General features: G+C 41.6%; 1 protein-coding gene across 4 annotated transcripts in view; it reads left to right on the top strand.

The window, feature by feature from the left end:
• CCDC88C (coiled-coil domain containing 88C) overlaps window positions 1-19643 on the top strand; it is a 126426-nt gene that overhangs the window by 68807 nt on the left and 37976 nt on the right. For all 4 annotated transcript variants that reach the window (XM_027869911.1, XM_027869910.1, XM_027869912.1 and 1 more), the window contains exons 18-20: window positions 10705-10848; window positions 13130-13316; window positions 17495-17640. In XM_027869911.1, coding sequence (XP_027725712.1) covers window positions 10705-10848; window positions 13130-13316; window positions 17495-17640 — 477 coding nt within the window. The remainder of the gene's footprint in view (window positions 1-10704; window positions 10849-13129; window positions 13317-17494; window positions 17641-19643) is intronic.

Below are 19643 nucleotides of genomic sequence, written 5' to 3'. Positions count from 1 at the left end.
AGGGTCTTCCTGACCGCAGGACTAGCCTCTCTGACCATCATGTCCTGCATGCTGACCCTTAAGTCACCTCACCTCCAACCCTCAGTTTCCTCTGGGCTAATAATAATCATACTACCAACAGGGCCGCTCTGAGGATTAAATGAGATCCTGTTCATCGTGTAACTTATAAACCTTTAGTCACTCTATAAGCTTTGGAAATAATCATTTGCATTGGCCAGCTTCCTCACAGGATGATGAATTGTCCTTTCCTGCCTTCCTCCCACATGCTTACTCCCCCCTCTATTTCCCCTAATTTCGTCTCTCCCTCTCCACTGCATTTCTCGTCGTTATCTTTGGGTTCCATGAACTTTCCCAGGGAGCAGTAAATAAAACCTTCACCACCTCTGAGATGGAAGCAATAAGATGCAAATCTGGATAATTTGCAGATAATAGGACCTTTCTCTTCTCAGTTTTCTCATGTTCTTTATTACCAATTTACTCTTTGCTACTCACACCAACCCAGCTAGTAAAGTAATGATGGTTACACTAGTTAACATTTATAGAGCACTTTAAAGCTTGCAAAAGCACGTCACATTTGCTATCTTATCTTGCAACAACCCCAAGTGGGGTAGGCCTTATTATTAACCCCATTTTACAGATGAGGAAACTGAGGATGAGTGATGGTAAATATCTGAGGCAGGATTAAGACTCAGGTTGTCCAGCCTCCAGATCCAGCACTCTACCTGGCTGCCTCCGGTCCTATTTTCACTCCATTTTTTACACTCTGGCCTGAGAAATCGTTCCCAAGCACAGTTCTTATTGTTTCTTTTTTGCTTCAAAGAATCATCAACTCTTCGTTTTCTACAGAATACTCCTGGCAGTCAAGACCCTCTTCAGTCCATTCCTAACCCATATTACGAGCCTTCTCATGATGCTCTCTATCACATAGACTGCCTTCTAGCCAAACTGGACCATACTACATCCCCTATTCTTCTCATTTCCATGTATCATGTCTTATTTTTATCAGCCTCCTCCTTCCCTCTTCTCTTCCCCTCCCTCTGTCCCTTGAATGGGCTCCCACCTTTTCTTCCTATTGAAATTTCTTTCTTTTCTTCTAGCCAAGGTGTCATCTCCTCCAGGAAGCTTTCCATGGCCCCAAAGTTCAAAGTGAACCCTCCCTCCCCAAATTTCTAATCCTCCTTTGCCTGGACATTCCCCTTGTGGTTATATCTTCCTGTATCATAGTTACTTGTATACTTTTTTCTAATTCTCCTTCAATTAGAATATAAGATGCTTAAGGAAAGGGATGTATTCTGCAGTGTCTTATTTTTTCAATGGATTCATGATTTTGTGTTGGTTCTCAACCCAGAAGTATAGGTCATCATCTCTCCCTAACTCTCCCAAGTAAGTGGCCTTCATGAGTGGCCAAAAATCCACGGTGAGATTCTTGTAATTTAGCTAAACTGATCCTCAGATGACAGACCCACAGTCCGTTTCAGGGCCTGTACTCTAAATCTTTCCATCAGTAGGCATTTATTAAGCATTTACAATATGCCAGACATTGTGCTAAGACTGAAGATACAAAGAAAAAAAAGCAAGACTGTCTCTACTTTCATGGACCTCACTGGGGTATGCAGCACATGAAAGAAAGCTTAGCTGCAGGGCTGACAGCAAGGAATGCCTAAAAGTGGTCCACTATCCCATCAGAAAGAATGGTGTTGTTATGGTGACCCTCATCTCATCCAGGATCCTGAGTGGTGGTGGGGCTTCCCACTCCTAGCAGTCATAGATGGGTTCAGAAACAGCCGTAGGTCCTGGGGAGGGTCAAGAATGAAGGGCAAGAGAATTGTCTATGTCCCTTCCCAACTTGACTGGTCTCTCCATACTCATCTTCCCAAATGGGTTCTGATGAGAGAGTCCTAACAATTAGAGATGTCCCAAAGTAGAATGGGCTGTTTCAAAGGCTGCTGGGGATTCTCTTTCCTAGGTAGGTCTTCAAGCAGAAGCGAGATGACCACTTGTTAGGTGTGTTATATATAGTAATTCTTTTGCTTTGTGGGTTGGACTAGATGGTCACTGAGGCCTGGCCACCAACTTCCAAACTTTGATTTTTGTGACCCTTGAATTTGGATGCAGGGGAATTCCCAGTAATAAGATGGAAAGATTATCATCTCTCTTGAGGCAGCTAGGTGATACAGTAGGGCCTGAAGTCAGGAAGATTTGAATTCAGATCTACCGTGAGGCACTGTGTGATTCTGGGCAATCCACTTAACCTCTGTTTGCCCACATTTCCTCAGCTGTAAAATGTAGACCATGACAGCATCTACCTTCTAGGGTTGTTGTGTAGATCTAATGAAAAGCACCTTAGCACTGTTCCTGGCACATAGTAGGCACTTAATAAATGCTTGTTTCTTTTCTTCCCTCCTTCCTCCAGGATGCTTAAATATGGAACTTCCTGAAAAGCTGGTTAAATTTATTGTACTTTAGAATTTCTGTGTGATTGTCTTCACAACAATATAATGAAGTAGATAGTAATAGATACTATCTCTGTTTTATGGGTGAGGAAATTGAGGCTTAGAAAGTAGTTTGCCCGAGGCAAATGGTGGAGCCAGTACTAGGATTAGAATATTCTGCTTCAGAAAATATTCACTGTGTGGCAGGTAGGATTATAGGGATTGGATTGTGCCTAGGGTTAGAAGCCACTGCTCCGAATTGTCCTCTTTACTTGTCTTAGACTTTTTTTTTTTTCCATATTCCCTCTTCTAATGACCTGGTTGTTTCCTTCTTCACACCTCAAGTTAAAATTCCTTCCTCCTTCCCTCTTTTCCTAGAGTAGGAAGAGACTTGGGAAATTGTGTAATATGAGGATCAGCTTAAGGAAGCAGAGTTGTTTATTCTACTATTGTATAAAATCTTCTCCTGGTTCTACTTACTTCACTTTGCATTAGTTGATATAAATCTTCCCAGGTTTCTCTGAAACCATCCCTTTCATCATTTCCTTCTTTTTTCTTTTTCTTTTTTAGTTTTTCGTGGTATTTTCTGTTTCTTGCATCACCATAATTGTCCCAAATATCCCTCTCCCTCCCCCTCCTAGAGAGTCCTCCCATATGAAAAAATGATTATATTTTTGGAGAAGAAAAACAAAAGTTGGCACAACTGATCTGATACGTTGGAAAAAGTACAAAAGCATGTTTGAATGTGTAATACCTGTCAACCTCCCACCTCCACAAAGGAGTAGGTTGTGGGCATTTTCTGATTTCTCTTCATTCAATTCATTTTGTTTGTTGTTGTTCAGTCATTTCAGTCATGTGTGACTCTTTGTGACCCCATTTGGGGTTTTCTCAGCAGAGATCCTAGAGTGGTTTGCCATTTCCTTCTCCAACTCATTTTATATGAGGAAACTGAGGCAAATGGGGTTAAGTGACTTGCCCAGGGTCACACAGCTAGTAAGTAAGTGTCTGAGGCTGCATTTGAACTCATAAAGATGAGTTTTCCTGACTCCAGGCCCGGCACTCTGTCCACTGTGCCACCTAGCTGCTCATTTTAGTTTTAATTTCTTGGATTGTAAAAGCATTTCCTAATCCCCCTTGATACTAGTGCCTTCCCTCTGCTGATTTTCCTATCTATATCTTGTTTGTACAAAGTTGTTTGCATGTTGTCACCCACATTAGAATGTGAGCACCTTCAGATCAGAGACTCTTTTACCTTTCCTTGTATCTTCAGTGCTTAGCACAGTTTCTGTCACATAGTAGGCATTTAAATGGTAGTTGATTGATGAATAGTTAGGACTTGGGAAGGTTTTGTTATCCTGAGGCTACTGTCTACAGGATTATTACAAAGGGCTCTCGTGAGCATGTGTCTCAACCATTTGTGATCAATTAATGCCCCCCTGTAAAAAAAAAAATCTTTAACCAAAGACCCAAGGAAGGAATTGGTGTCACTGACAATGGGTGTGATAGCTAAGTGGGCGGGCCAGAGACTGAGTCCCCATAGCAACCCTCTGGGTGGTCTTTGTCCCGGAATTGGCTTCCTGATCACACTTATGGGCCTGGTCTCTGGGCTGAGCACACATGGCCCTGTGAAACCCTGGGACAGGAGGAGAGGTGCAATGTGCCTCCATGTGTGAAAGGAGCTTTCTCTGTCATCCCTTCCCCACTCCTAATCTTCTGTTCACTCTGGACCTAACACTTTCCCGCTGCCAGGGACACAGGGGACATCTCAGGAAACCAGTTAAACTTTTGTAAGTCCTTACAGGCGACCAGGAAGAAAAGAAAAAAAAAACACCTTGATTTTAGGCAATTTAGGTGGCTTTCTCAAACTTAGATATTTCTTTGAGTTTGTTCCATTTGCCACTCTCTATAGATCATAATTCAGCCAAAGGACTAGTAAGTACTGAGAAGGACAAGACAAGGAAACTTGTTTATACTTGTGAATTTAAAATAATTTTCTTTGCACATAGCGGCAAGCTCTCCTTCAGTGTGCATGATTTTTATATATTGTTTTAGTATATTGAAAAGTGCTTTGTTCGCTATCTACATCCAGAAAAAGAACTATGCAGTCCGAATGCAGATGGAATCATACTATTTTCACTTTTTTTCCCCATTTTTTTCCCCCTTTTGTTCTTTTTCTTCTTTCACAGCATGACTGATGTGGAAATGTGTTTAACGTGATTGCACATGTATAACCTATATCAGATTGCTTGTCGTCTTGGGGAGGAGGGAGGGAGCAAAATTTGGAATTCAAAATATTATAAAAAATGAATGTTGAAAACTATCTTTACGTGTAATTGGAAAAAAATACAATGCTGTTTACATAAGAAAAAGAAGTGCTTTACTCACACTCACTTTAATCTGGGAGATTAAATTAACATTACTGTTTTTATCTCCATTTTATAGATGAGGAGACTAAAACTCAGAGAGATGAACTAATTTGAAAGAACACTGAATTTGGAACAAGGAGACTTGAATTTGAGCCTTAGCTTAAATTTCCTGTTTGTCCTTGGGCAAAGCTTTTACCTTTTTTTTTTTTTAAGCCTCGGTTTCCTCCTCTGTAAATGAGGGGTTTGGATTAGATGACTCCTTAAACCCTTTCACTTTTCATCTTAGAATCCTGCCCAAAGTTCTAGGCCTTGTAAGGTTTAGAATTTTGACTTGAACCCAAGGCTCCTGATTCTAGATATTTTTTACTCTATCACATAATATTTGAATCTGAGATTCTTATGTTTACATGATGTCTTCCTGTTCTTTTATATCCCAGTGCTTAGCACAGGGCTTGGTCCGAAGAAGCACTTGGTAAATGCTTTTTCATTCATGTAAATGACTTACATTTAAGTGAGAAATCCTTGTCTCCCCCTGGAGACTCTAAACACTTCTCAGTTTAGAGAGAAGGACAAGCTTAGAATAGTCAAGCATTCAAAGTGAATGAGGAAGTTTTTTTTTTTTTTTTTAATTTTAGGCAGTTGGGGTTAAGTAACTTGCCCAGGGTCACACAGCTGGTATCAAGTATTTGGTCTGAGGTTGGGTTTGAACTCAGGCCCTCCTGACTTCAGGGCCAGTGCTCTATCCACTGCGCCACCTAGCTGCCCTGATAATTTTCTTTTAAAAGAATTTAGTTCAGGGGAGAATTCAAAGTTTGTACTCAGTCAACATTTACTATGTGCCAGGCGCTGTGCTGAGTACTAAAGATACATCACAACCTGATGAGAAGACAGCTACATGCAGGATAAAGCAGAAGTAATCGCCAGAAAACAGGCATTTGAATGAAGAGAATCCAGAAAGACTTCTTGTAGAAGCTGAGACTTGAAGGAAGCCGGGAGTCGCTATGAAGAAGGAGAATCTAGTAACTAGGCAGAATCATGAGATGGAATGTCTAGTTTGAGAAAAGACAAGGAGGCCAGTGTCACTGCTGTGGGAGTACGCGGGGGAAGTGTAAGGTGTAAGAAGCCTGGGAAGGGGTGAGGGATGGGCTTTGGAGGCCAGAGGATTTTGGTATTCAGTCCTAGAGGTGATCGAGAGCCACTGGAGTTTATTGAGGAGGGAGTGATGTGGTGAGATCTGAGAGCACTTTGACAGCTGAGTGGAGGATGGACAGGAGTGGGGAGAGATTTGAGGTAGGCAGACCCACTAGCAGGCTATTGCCATAATCCAGGTGATGAGGCTTGTACTGGAGTAGTGGCAGTGTCAGAGGAGAGAAGGGGGCGTTTTTCAAAGATGGTGCAAAGGCAGAATCACCACACCTTGACAACAGATTGGATTTAGGACACTCCAGTACTTCAGTAGCTGAAGAAGAAAGCTCAGCTCTGACCAGTCAATCAAAAACTATTTATTAAGTGCTTATCATGTGCCAGGCAAAAACATGCCCTTCTCAAAAGGCATTCCCATCCTAATGGGGATCAGGATGTTGGTGGGATTCTTAATTAGGACTAGACTGGATTGAGGGCAGGGGTCCTTGGCCTTTTGTGTGTGTGTCACAGACCCCTTTGGCAATCTGGTGAAGCCTAAAGACCCCTTCTCAGAATGTTTGTATATAGCTAACATAAAATAGATAGGAATACAAAGGAAACTAGTTATTGAAGTGCAGGTACAGGAAAGATTTAGGGTGCGGAATGAGGTATGCAGACATATATGCATAACACATTCTTACATATACATCTGTACATGTGATATATACATATACATCTATATACATATACGTGAATATATATGTATGTATACACAGCCATTGAGGGAATTTGTTTTGCTTGATTTTCATTTGTGTCAATATATGTATATTTATATGTAAAATATACTTACTTTCCTTTCCTCCCCGTGGGGTGAAGGACAATAGGGAGAAAAAAATCAATTTGTTAATTTTTTTTTTAAAGGCAGGTGGGGTTAAGTGACTTGCCCGGGGTCACACAGCTAGTAAGTGTCAAGTGTTTGGTCTGAGGTCAGATTTGAACTCAGGTCCTCCTGACTTTAGGTGCAGTGCTCTATCCACTGCGCCACCTAGCTGCCCATTAATTTTTTTTAAAAGGAGAGGAGAGCTCCAAATGTGAAGTGTTACATACATTCCAGATGAAGATCACTACACTGTTACGCTGGCTATTAAACTGTACACTAACTGTTTTATTTGTTTTACTTTATTAGAAGAGATCACTTACAAAATGGGACTAATCTGCAGATATTTGTAATGTAAAAGCAAAACATATCAGTAAAACTTAATAATTTGGGGGGGGGCTAGTCAGTGGGGTTAAGTGACTTGCCCAGGGTCACACAGCTAGTAAGTGTTGTGTGTCTGAGGTCAGATTTGAACTCAGGTCCTCCTGAATCCAGGGCTGGTGCTCTATCCACTGCACCCCCTAGTTGCCCCTCAAGAGGAATCACCCTACATCTTTTATGTTTTTGTTTTGTTTTGTTGTTTTAATGGGGCAATGGGCTTAAGGGACTTGCCCAGGGCCATGCAGTGAGTGTTATGTGTCTGAGGTCGGATTTGAACTCAAGTCCTCCTGACTCCAGGGCTGGTGCTGTATCCACTGTGCCACCTAGTTGCCCCAACTTAGTAATTTTTTTAAAAAATAAATTCATGGGCCCCAGGTTTAGAACCCTCCCGCTCTAGGGGTTTGGACTGAGTTATATAGAGTAAGGGAAATCCGTAATCGATCTTTCTAAAGCTGGACTCTATGCCTGTGTTATGGACTTGTGTGTGTGTGTGTGTGTGTGTGTGTGTGTGTTTGTCTGTGTGTGTGTTTCTAGAAATCATTTTTACCAGTTTACACCTGATTTGACTGCTTCTTTCAGTGACGTTAATAATTGTGTCACCCTGGACAAGTCACAGCCTTAGTTTCTTCAGCTGTAAAATAGGGATGATAACAATAGCACCCACTTCCCAGAGTTATTGTAAGGATCGAGTGAGTTCATATGTGTAAAGTGCTTGGTGCAGGGCTTGGAACATAGCAGGTGGTTAATAAATCACCTTTCTCTCATCCCATACCTTTTTAGTTACCAGGTCCTCATGATGACCACTTTGACTTCCACACAGATCTCTTTTTTTCCACTCTCTTCTCACTACCACCATATTCACACAGGCCCTGGTTATTACTACCCTGGATTATTGAAGTATCTTCCTAAATAGGCTTTCTCAGTCTATTTTTCTGCCTCCCTCTTCCCCTTTCCCCCCTTTCTTTCCCAGTATCTGAGATTAATCTTTTTATACAGAACTGACCATGTCACTCCTTTGCTCAGAGATCTTCAGTGTTTCCCCTCTTGATGGCTGATTAAACTTCCTACTCCTTTTTCTGGAATTCAGTTTGACATCACCCTAACCTTTCCAGTCTTTTTTCATATTATTCCTTATCATGTATTCTGTATTCCAGGACAATTGGACGTATCCTAAGTTTTCTTGCGTCCGTGCTTGTTTTTATTCCCAGTGCCTGAGATCTCCCCCCACCCTTAATCCAGCTCTTCTTTGCTTGTTTGATTTCCACCTGGGGTGTATGAGGTGTTCGAGGAGGACTAGCGAGGTGTGAGGTCTGCTCATCCACCTTTGATGTGTCTACCTTTCACCCAACTCTCACTGATAGCTCCAAGAAGGTGCAGCATGTGCAGCAGTCACACCCTGGTAAAACTGTCCCAGCAGATGAGCTAAACCAGGGTGAGGGTAACCGATGGACAGTTTAAGGGGGTGTCTCTCCCAAACATGTGAAGATTCCCCCGGCGGAATGGACAGATGAGAACAGTTTGTTCCAGTGGCCATGAAGGCGGCTGAAGCAGGCACTGTGGAGTGCTTAGAGCTTGGTCAGATATCAAAGATGCCAAGATCATCTCCTGCATCCTGGGCTGTCTTGCAACTGGACTTTGATGACTCTGGAAGAGTGAGGCTGATGACTTTATTCAATTCTGCCTCACTTAAATCCAATTTGCAATGAGTTAAGACATCATCCTGAGATGTCATTGGTTCTCACTGAAAATGTAGGATGAACAAGAATTTCCACCCATAGCTTATAGGAATTACCTGCCCCCTCAAACTTCACATAGCATTTTGTTTCTCTCTAATACTGAGATGTGTATTTAAATATGTGTTCTGGTTCTCAGTATTGAGGGATAGCATGGTGTGTAGATAAGAGAGCTATTCTTAGAATCAAGAAAACTTGGGTTTAAGTCCTATATCAGTTACATCTCGACTGTATGACCCTGAACCAATCAGTTAAGTTCCTCTCAGAGCTCTAACCAGTGCTTCTTAAACTGTGCATCACAATCCTATGTGGGCTTGCAACCCACAGCTTAAGAAGTGCTGAAGGGGTCTTGAGTGGAAAAAGTTTAAGAAGCCCTGCTCTAAGCAACTCTTTAAGACGATATGTAGGGGCAGCTAGATGGCACGGTGGATAGAACACCGGCCCTGATTCAGAAGGACCTGAGTTCAAATGCGGCCTCAGACACATAACACTTACTAGCTGTGTGACCCTGGGCAAGTCACTTAACCCCGTCACCTAGCCAAAACAAAACAAAACAAAAAAGACTATATGTTGTATTTCTAGAGAAAAATCCTTCACTGGGATTGCCTAATATTGATGAAATCATAGGTCTCATTTATTTAAAAAAAAGTTATCTGTGTGTATGCCATCACCCTCCTAGAGTGGAAATTACATGATGGCAGAGACTGTATCTTATCTAAATTTTCTGTCCCCTAGTTTTAAGACAGTGCTGTACAAACATTTGGCACTCAATAAATGTTTGCTGAAATAAGTAACCTATGCTCATCCTTGCTGCCTGTAGTAAAATCATTACTGCCACACTTGAGAGTGACTCAAGCATGTGTTGCTGTTATAACCACTTCCATTTATGTTACTTTGCTCCAATTGTCCTCTGTGCCTGTCCCTACCTCCACTTCTTGGAATCCCTAGATTCCCCTCAGGGCTTGGCTCACATGCTACCTCCTTATGTGAGGCCTTTCCTGATCTCCCCAATTATTGATCTTTCTTTCTCACCCTCAACCCCTGCCATCACCTGTGATTATAGTTACATTGCATATAATTTATATATTCTTGTTTTGGTAAGTGTTGTTCCCACTGCCACCTCTGGGAAATTCAAGTTCCTTGAGTGCTAGGATGATTTTATTTTTGTCTTTGTATTACCAGTTCCTTTTACAGTGCCTGTCACCTCCACATTTGTGATTTCATCAGTGTCTAATTAGGGCATTCCTAATGTGGAAACTCACTCATTAATACAGACCAGCACCCTTGGTAACTTACAGTCTTAGAGAGTTGCTTTGGGTCCTCATAAGTTAAGTCACTTGCCCACAGTTATAAAATTAGTTTATGTCAAGGGTAGGACTTGAATCTTGGTCTTCCTGACTCCAGTACTTCCTGGAACATAGTAGAACTCAATAAATGCTTACTGCTACTACGAGTTACTATTTATATAGTGTTTGAAGGTTTGCAAAGTGCTTTACATATATTGTTTAATCTTTACAACAGCCCTGTGAAGTACAGTTATCAGAATAATTTTAAAAGTAGGTCCATGGTCCTCCAGGTTAAACTGGGTGGAGAAAAAAAATGAGCTGGAACCAGAAGGAAGAGGACGTCAGTAAGACTAGAGATGCTTCTGGAAAGTTAATATTTGAAGGGCGTCCACTCTGTTGATTACCACCTGGGAAAGAAGGGACCACAGACTGTCCAAGGGGGCCCTGATAACTCTCCCTCTCCCTTTTTCACAAAGTATCTAAAGGAAATTCGTTTCTTTCCAACAGGTACAGTGGCGTGATGAAACAGAAATCAGAATTAGAAGAGCTGGAGAGCATTTTAAAGGCGGAGAGAGAAGCTTTGCAGCAAGAAAAGAGAACGAATGTGATCGCTTCTGGAGAAAACCAGAGGCTAAGGGACGAACTAGAGAGGTGAGCCTCAGATTGGATGGTGGACAAAGCCAGTCTTCCCCCGGCATCTAATCATGAAACTAATCGGGCATTTTATTTGGAATAGATTAAGCAATGTCCTAGTAATCCCCTCATGATATCTTGTTTTTTCTTTATCTTGACCAAGAAAGCTTAACAGCTTGTTGACTGGTAATCTGTTTTTGTAGATTATAGATCTCCATAGTGCCCATAGTTCCCTGTGGTTCTCTATCTTTTCACCCAGTGATGACAGCCAGCGGTATGCTGGTAAATGTTCAACAACCAGATCTCTGAAAATTCAAGACACGCTTTTCAAATTTAGCCTACGTTAGCCCATCATTTGCTTAAGTCTAGACAATAAATCAGTCCCTGATTTGTAACATTTATCCATTTCCAAGGTGTGTATATGCTCACACTGAAAATTTAGTAATCAGAGCTTAAGGCAGCTCCTAATGACCCCCTTTCCCCAAGCTCAGTGGCACCTATAGTTCCTTCCTTTTTTATCCATTCCTTAGAAGCCCAGGAAAAAAAATCTAAAATTGAGCTGTGTGTCATTTTGAGAGGTTGAGGAGGGTAGGAGAGAAGCGGAGCTGTTTCATGAGGCTGTCCTCAAGAAGGGGCTTGGGTCTGGGTCTCTTTATCCTTTAAGGCAGGGATTCTTAACTTTTTCTGTATTGTACAGCTCTTTGGCAGTCTGATGAAACCTATGTGTTCCTTCTCAGAATATTATTTTTAAATTCACAAAATAAAATACACAGATTTAAAAAGGAAACTAGTTATAGTGAAATAATTATCAAAATATTTTTAAAAGTAAGTTCATTGCCCTCCAGGTTAAGGACCTCTAATTTAAGGGAAGAAAAAAGATCTGGAACCAGAGACAGGAAGATGTCCGACAGTAAGATCAGAGAAGGTTAATATTTGAAGGGTACCCCCTGTCTTGGTCACCACCTGGAAAAGAAGGAAACATGGATTCACCAAGGGGCCCCTGATGACTCTCCCCATTGATTTTTCACAAAGTGTCTAACTTCTCAAATGAATGTAAATCAACTGGGATTTTCACGGTTCCATCTTATTCTGTCATAGGTTTGTTTAGATAAGATAGGTCTAGGAAAAGAGAGGAAGAGTGTGTGTAGGATTATGGTTATATTTACTTAGTGCTGAAATAATGAATTTTTAGTCCAAGTAACCCAGGAACCCTATAGATAGATGCAGCCTTGACTTTGTGCTAGGACTTTGGCTGAATTGTAAGATAAGACTGGCCAATGGTCAGTGACTGTCCCACCCAGCCTTTAATGGTATGTTTGCACCAGTCAGTTCTCAATCAATCAGTAAGCATTTATTAATCGCCTACTTTGTGCTGGGCACTGTGCCTAAGATCCAAAGACACAAAAAGAGGCAAAAGACAGTCCCCTGAAGAAGGTCACAGTCCAATGGAGAGGGGACTTCCGAATACCATTTCTCTTTATTTTTCAGCAGATGGCGATAGAGAGAGAAATATTTCATATCCAGAATTATCAGTACATTTTTTTTCCTCTTGAATAATATTCATTTAGCAGCAAAGTGCCCTAAAATCTCAATCCCAGGAGAACCGTTTATACTGATGTGCCATATACTAAATTTTGTCCATAAAAAAAGGCAAAATCTTTTCTGACGAGTCCAATTAGATAATAACATTAGAAGTAATGGTAATTACAGGAGAGAGTTTGATTTTTGTTTTTGCATCTTGAACATGTAGTACAGGGCCTTGCACATGCCAGTTGTTTGATAAATGGTTGTAGACTTGGATTTACGTTACCTTTCAGATACAAAGCACCTTAATTTCTAGTCATTCATTTTTGCCTCTGGGTTAGAAAGGAGCAACTTGGCAAGGCTCAAGACTGTGGGAAAGAGTTAGACATTGAAGCATTACGGCTAAAATGGGCTATAGAGAGCCTCTGATCTAACTGTCTTATTTTTCATTGGAGGAAACCGAGGCCCAGAGAGGGTCTTCAACTTGATGAAGTTCACATAGGTAATTGTTGGTAAAGCCAGGCATGGAACCCCAGACCTTCCTGGGTCATAGATCATACGATCATCTGTTTAAAGCCTGGAAGGATTTTAGAGGCCATTGGAGTCTAACCCTTTCATTTTACAGATGAGGAAACTGAGGCTCAGAGGTTGTAAGTGACTCGTCCAGGATCACATAGCTAATAAAGGGTCTTCCTGACTTTAGTCTCAGGACTCTTATCTCCTATGCCACTTGGCTGCCCTGATTTCATTTGCTTTGTGGCTTGCCTGCTGACAGAGTGACCTTCCTGCACGGCCAGCTGAAGGGGGAGTATGAAGAGCTTCACTCCCACACAAAGGAACTAAAGACCTCCCTCAACAACTCCCAGCTCGAACTGAACCGCTGGCAAGCCCGATTTGATGAACTGAGAGAGCAGAATCAGAGCATGGACATCTCCATGACCAAATTGGACAACCACTGTGAAGTGAGTCTGTTCTCACCTTGTTACGCTGGCCGTCACCCCTGCCCAAGCTGACTGTTGAGCCTTTTAAAAAAAAAATGATTATTGCTATTATCGGATTACTGGTTTACAGCCGAAAAGGCCCCAAGCCCCTCCTTTTGCAGATGAGGAAACTGAGGCTGAGTGAGGTCACACAAGCAGGATTTAAACCCAGGTCTTCCTGACCAAAAGCTTAGCACTTTTTATTGACTGTATTAGCAAGCAACTTGTCTGGTAGTAGAATGAATGAGATGCTGCTCTGGAGACCTCTAGCTTGTACACCAAAGTGTCAGAATCCTTGGATTTGGAGGCTACAGTGTCCACAGGGAATTTTTATTCTGATTGACATGCTGAGATCATTTTTATGGAGGTTGTTGAGAGCATTTGAGAGACACAAAATCCCACAAGATTAGGTGTTGAGGGGGAACATTACTCTCTAGTCAGTTTTGGGTGGTGGTGTTGGGGGAATAACTGTTTTGGCCACATGGTGAGAAGATAGAAGGCCCAGATGTTGGGAAAGATTGAAGGCAAAGGGAAAAGGGGATGGCAGAGGATGAGATGGATAGAGAGTGTCATGGAAGCAATGAACGTGAGCTCGGACAGACGTGAGGAGATAGCGGAGGATAGACGGGCCTGGCCTAATGTGGTCTACGGAGTCACGAAGAGTCAGACATTGCTGAACAGCTGAATGACAGCAATGGGGGAGGTGATTTCAACTCTTGCCAAAGACAGGGAGAAAGCTATACTTTGGCAGGGTAATGGGTGATTTCCATCCCTTAAGGCATGTCTGCCTGACTTTTCCCATATGACCTTTCTGGTATAATATTTTTTGCTACGTTTGAAAAATAGCTTCATTTGCCCCATTCTTGAATTTGGAGAGACTTATAGCAGGGCTTTAGCTCCTTCCCAGCAGCGAAGAAGGTAATTAGAATTCAGGCATCTGGATATAGAAGACTTAGTTTCTTTTTGGAAGTGCTAGTCCATATGCTTCCCAAGAGGATAAACCTAAGATCAGTGATATTAGTACTTGAATTTGTCTGTTATTTCATGCAGTAAACTCTGTTAAGTACTTTTTTTTTTTTTTTGAACTGGAGAGCAGACCCATGATTTCATTATTGTAAGGAATTCTTAAGTGGAGAAAAACCTAATAATGCAGACTCTCAGTCCCTTAGTTACTTAGTCATAGATAAATAGAACAAGCATTTATTAACCATTTACTATAAGGCACAATGCTTCCTCTGTCACTTGGAATCATGGATAGACAGACAGACAATGTTTATACTTTGTTGCTCTGTGTGATATAAAGATAGAGCATTTATTAAGCGCTTACTATATACAAGGCAAATGCTAAATCTTGTGGACACATACAAACAACAACAGTAACAAAAACCTAAGATGGTTCATTCCTACTTTCAATGAGTTTCCATTCCACAAAAGAAAAACTTAAAACATAAAGTAGAACTGGTAAGTGGGAGTGGGGGAGGTATATCAAGATACTCCCCTGCTGATGGGAAGGTGGAGCAGACCAGATTGTAATAAGAGCTAGGAGATAAGTGAACAGTGTGACTGAGGCCCCCCAGGAAATGGTGATCCTGGCCAGGAGCACACCAATGAAGAGAGAGGTGTCAGGGTGGAATCATCCCAAGGGGGCTCTTAAGACAGATAGTTGGGAGATGGAACAGCCCAGAGAGTGGGTTGAACTGGGAGTGAATAGAATCCCTTCAAGCACTGAGAGGTTAAGTCAGTCAATCAGTAAACATGTATTAAGCACCTACTATGTGCCAAGTCCTGTACTGGAGGTTAAATGACTTGCCTATTGTCATACACATTAGTCAATGTCAGAGACAGGATTTGAACCTGTGTCTTCCTAACTCCAAAGCCAGCCTTCTATCATGAAGTACATGGTGTAAGCATTATTATCTTCATTCTACAGATGAAGAGGAAGCCCTTAAGGTAAAATGATTTGCCCTAGCTCTGACAGCAAGTTCATTTCTAGTCCTGGTGATTATTGCATTCTAGCGTTCGTTCCATAGCTCCATCTCTCCGTCCCCCCCACCCTTCCATCCATCCTTATTAATTCAGAGACTTTTACAGTACCAGACGTTCCTTGTGGTGCCTTGTGAGAATATGAAGTGTGATCAGGTATTTTCCCAAGGGGATGCTACTTCTGGGAATTCCCTAAAGAATTATAGTACTGGGGGCTGGAGAAATCAGAATTCCAGGACTTTTAGCAAAATCTATCAGAGGGTAGGGATATTATCATAGGTTAATAGGATTCAGACCTAGAAGAGATTCTATAAATCATCCAGTCAAACGCCCTCAATTTACAGGTTAGGAAACTGAGGAACAAAGAGGGGAAACGATTTGGGTGAAGTTACAGAGTTAATAAAAAGTAAAGCCAAGATTCAGATGCAGGCCTCCTGACTCCCAATCCATTGCTCTGTGGCGCCTGGAGTCAGGAAGACCTGAGCTTAAATTTAACCTCAGACCCTTAGTAGTTGTGTGGTCCTGGGCAAGTCTATCTATATCAGTTTCCTGACCTATAGAATGGGCATAATGATAGCACCCACCTCCCGGAGTTGTTGTAAAGATTAAATAAATTAAGATTTATAAAGCACTTAGCACAGTGCCTGGTATGTAGTAATTACTATATAAATGTTAACTATCTTCATTGTTGTTTTTTGTCATTATTATCATCATTGTTAAATGTTAGCTATTATTGCTGTTATTTTTTATTATCATTATCATCATTTGTTTAATTACTTTTACCATCAAACCACAAACCCAGTCTAGCCTGAGCTATTTAAACCCAGATTTCTCTCTGACTGGAAGGAGAATCTTTCTCAGTTTTTTGAGTGGGAGGTATAGCCTACTCTCTCATTAAGACAATAAGCTTACTTTTATCTGGAATTTTAAAGCTTATGAAAAGCTTGTGCCTCAACAACCTTGTGAGGTAAACAAGAGAAGGGTAATTATTCTCTTTTGACCACTGAGGAACCAGACTGAGGATGATGAAGGGATTTGTCCATTGTCAGTGGGCAGGGTAGGTGGTATATGACATAGGCTGGGAACAAGAATACTTCCGCAGGGTGTTTTGGTAAACCCAACCTGCATTACAAGATTAGAATGGCGAGTGAGTGGAAGAGTAAAGAACCCTTATTTTTGACTAAAGTCTGTCGTAGACCCAAAGTCTTTCTACTTTGCCATTTTGCTTCCCATTGAGATGATTTTTTTAATATTTGTTTTTTAAATTTTCGGATCCAAATTCTCTCCCTCCCTCCAGCGCCCCCCTCCACCCACCATGAAAGCAAGAAATACAATTCACATTACACACGTCAAGTCATTTAAAATCTATTCCTATGTTAACCATGTTTTTGCCAGAAAAAAAAGAGCAAGAAAAATAAAAGTGAAAAAATTGCACTAAGTTCATCTGTCCTCTAGATACTGTGCAAATATCGGATATTTCTACATCTTTTAACGCATTGCCTAGAACATAATTGTTGTTCAGTCATTTTTCAGTCGTGTCCAACTCTTTGTGACATTAATTTTGGGTTTTCTTGGCAAAGGTGCTAGAATGGTTTGCCATTTCCTTCTCCAGCTCATTTTACAAATGAAGAAACCAAGGCAAACAGGGTTCAGTGACTTGCCCAGGGTCACAGAGCTAGTAAGTGTCTGAGGCCGGATTTGAACTCAGGTCTTCCTGACTCCAGGCTCAATAAATGATTATTTCTCTTCCTCGTCTCCATCCCATTTTTAATCCCTAAGCTTTCATCTCTCTAGTATGTCCATTTGTTGTTAATTATATTTATGGGTTGTTGTTTTTTTTTGTGAGCTGCCAGTGTCTAATGAGGTAAAATACCATCTGGTGTTATGATCATCATTATCATGGTCTAATATATTAACTATAATAGATAGTCTAATTGTAGCCTCCCCCACCACAGGAAGAGAGAGATGGATTTGTCTCCATGACCTCTGTAGTGATACGTATGTCTTCACTCTCTCATCCTCAGACTCGGAATCTCGTTCCCCCCAAGTGGGAGCAGGGCAAACGTTCAGTGTAGAGACTGTCCCCCAGACCCTTGGCTCAGGGTGTAATACCGGAGCCTGATGGAGCCCTCCAGGCCGTGACAAGTGTCTGTGAGCTCTCCTTTGTTCTGTTTCAGCTGCTTTCCCGTCTCAAGGGGAACTTGGAAGAGGAAAACCATCATCTGCTGAACCAGATCCAGATACTGAGTCAGCAAAACCAGATGCTTCTGGAGCAGAACATGGAGAACAAGGAGCAGTTCCACGAGGAGCAGAAGCAGTACATGTATGACCGAGGCAGAGGATCTTATAAAGGGGATTTGTGTCTGCTGTGCTGGATGCATGAGGCTACTGTGCCTGCAGGGGGGACGGGAGTCGTGAGAACTCATGTTTCATGAAATTTGGTGGTTTTAATAGTGGGGGGGGCGGCGGCAGATAGGAACTCTACCTGTGAACTCCCAAGTGAGCAAACTCTTTTTGCCAGTGCTAGTCAGCCCCTCTTCTACAACTTATAGTCTTTTTAAAGTCTTTTTAAAAATATGTGTGTACATATATGTTTATCTTAAATATTTCCCAATTACATTTTTTTTAATGCGGCAGTTGGGGTTAAGTGACTTGCCCAGGGTCACACAGCTAGTGTTAAGTGTCTTGTCTGAGACCAGATTTGAATTCGGGTCCTCCTGACTCCAGAGCCAGTGCTTTATACACTGTGCCACCTAGCTGTCCCCCAATTACATTTTTAAAAAATTTTGACATTCATTTAAAAAATTTTGAGTTCCAAATTCTTTCCCTCCCATCCTTCCCCCACCCCTTGAGAAGGCATATAGTATGATGTCGATAATACCTGTGAAGTCATGCAGAGCCTATTTCCATATTAACCATGTTCCACTTAAAGAAATCTATCTTACCTACAGGAAAATGGGGAGGGGAAGGGGACAAGAGAGCAGGGGGATGATAGAGGGGAGGGCAGATTGGGGGAGGGGCTAATCAGAAGCAAACACTTCTAAGGATGGACAGGGTCGAAAGAGAGAAGAGAGTAAATGGGGGGCAGGATGGGATTAAGGGAAATATACTTAGGTTTTCACAACATGAAAAAAAAAGAGTTGAGTAGAGCAGTGAGAAGTTAGGTGATTTGCGCAGGGTCACACAGTCCAATATGTGTCATAGGTAAGACTTGAACTCAGGTCTCCATGGCTTCAAGACCCATATCTTGTCTCCTACACCATGCTGCCTTTTAATAATAGCTCATATTTGTATACTCTATTAAGTTAGAAAACAATTTACATGTTTACCTCATTTGATTGTGATAGCAGCCCTGTAAAGTAGATTGTGTAAATATTACTAAGTGGTGTAGTGGATAGAGCACCAGACCTTGAATCAGGAAGACTTATCTTCCTGAGTTCAAATCTGGCCTCAGAAACTTACTAATTATGTGACCCTGGCCAAGTCACTTAACCCTGTTTGCCTCAGTTTCTTTATCTGTAAAATGAGCTGGAGAAGGAAATGGCAAACCTCTCCAGTGTTTCAGCCAAGAAAACTCCAAATAGAGTCACAAAGAGTCAGACATGACTGAAAAAATGAGTGAACTGTAAATATTATTATCCTCAGTTATAGATTAGAGAAACAAAATCCAATATAGTTCAATGACTTCTCCTCAGTCACAGGGCTAATCAGGGGTAGGGTATCTGCAGCCTTGAGACCACATGTGTTGCCTTCTAGGTTCTTGGGTGTGGCCTTTTTATTGAGTTCAGGTTTTACAGAACACATCCTTTTATTAAGGGGATTTGTTCTGTGAAGTTTGGATTCAGTCAAAGAGCTGCACTTGGGGACCTAGAGGGTGCCAGTGCTAATATTAATGATAACGAGTCCAGCGTTCATTTTGTGGCGCCATCTTACTTTTGTAGTGGAGGATTTTATTTGCCCAGTCTTCTTATTGACCCTGCCTCTGGTGAATTTGACTTGGCATTTGGGGGTGTATTCTCTATTTCTGGCAACTTATGTACCTCCTCCCCCTTCCTTTTTTAAAACCAAGATGTATAACAGAGTTGTTAGTTAGCAGGTGTCTTTGTCATATGGTCAGGAGTCCCATCTTATTAACACACCATTAGCTTTTTGACAGCAAACTTCTCTGGGGGCCTGGCAGGAGCCAGAAGTGCCCTATAGAGACCCCTCTCTCCCCAGCGTGACTTTTCCATTCATCACTGGTGTTATTTATCTTTGTTTGATCTACAAAAACTGTATCCTAGATCCAAAAGACTCAGTGTCATTTCTGAAGCTGATAAGTTTTAG

Source organism: Vombatus ursinus, unplaced genomic scaffold (genome assembly GCF_900497805.2).
Source record: "Vombatus ursinus unplaced genomic scaffold, bare-nosed wombat genome assembly UNPS02014794.1, whole genome shotgun sequence".
NCBI classification, from domain to species: Eukaryota; Metazoa; Chordata; class Mammalia; order Diprotodontia; family Vombatidae; genus Vombatus; species Vombatus ursinus.
This window is presented reverse-complemented; position numbering and strand designations above follow the sequence as displayed.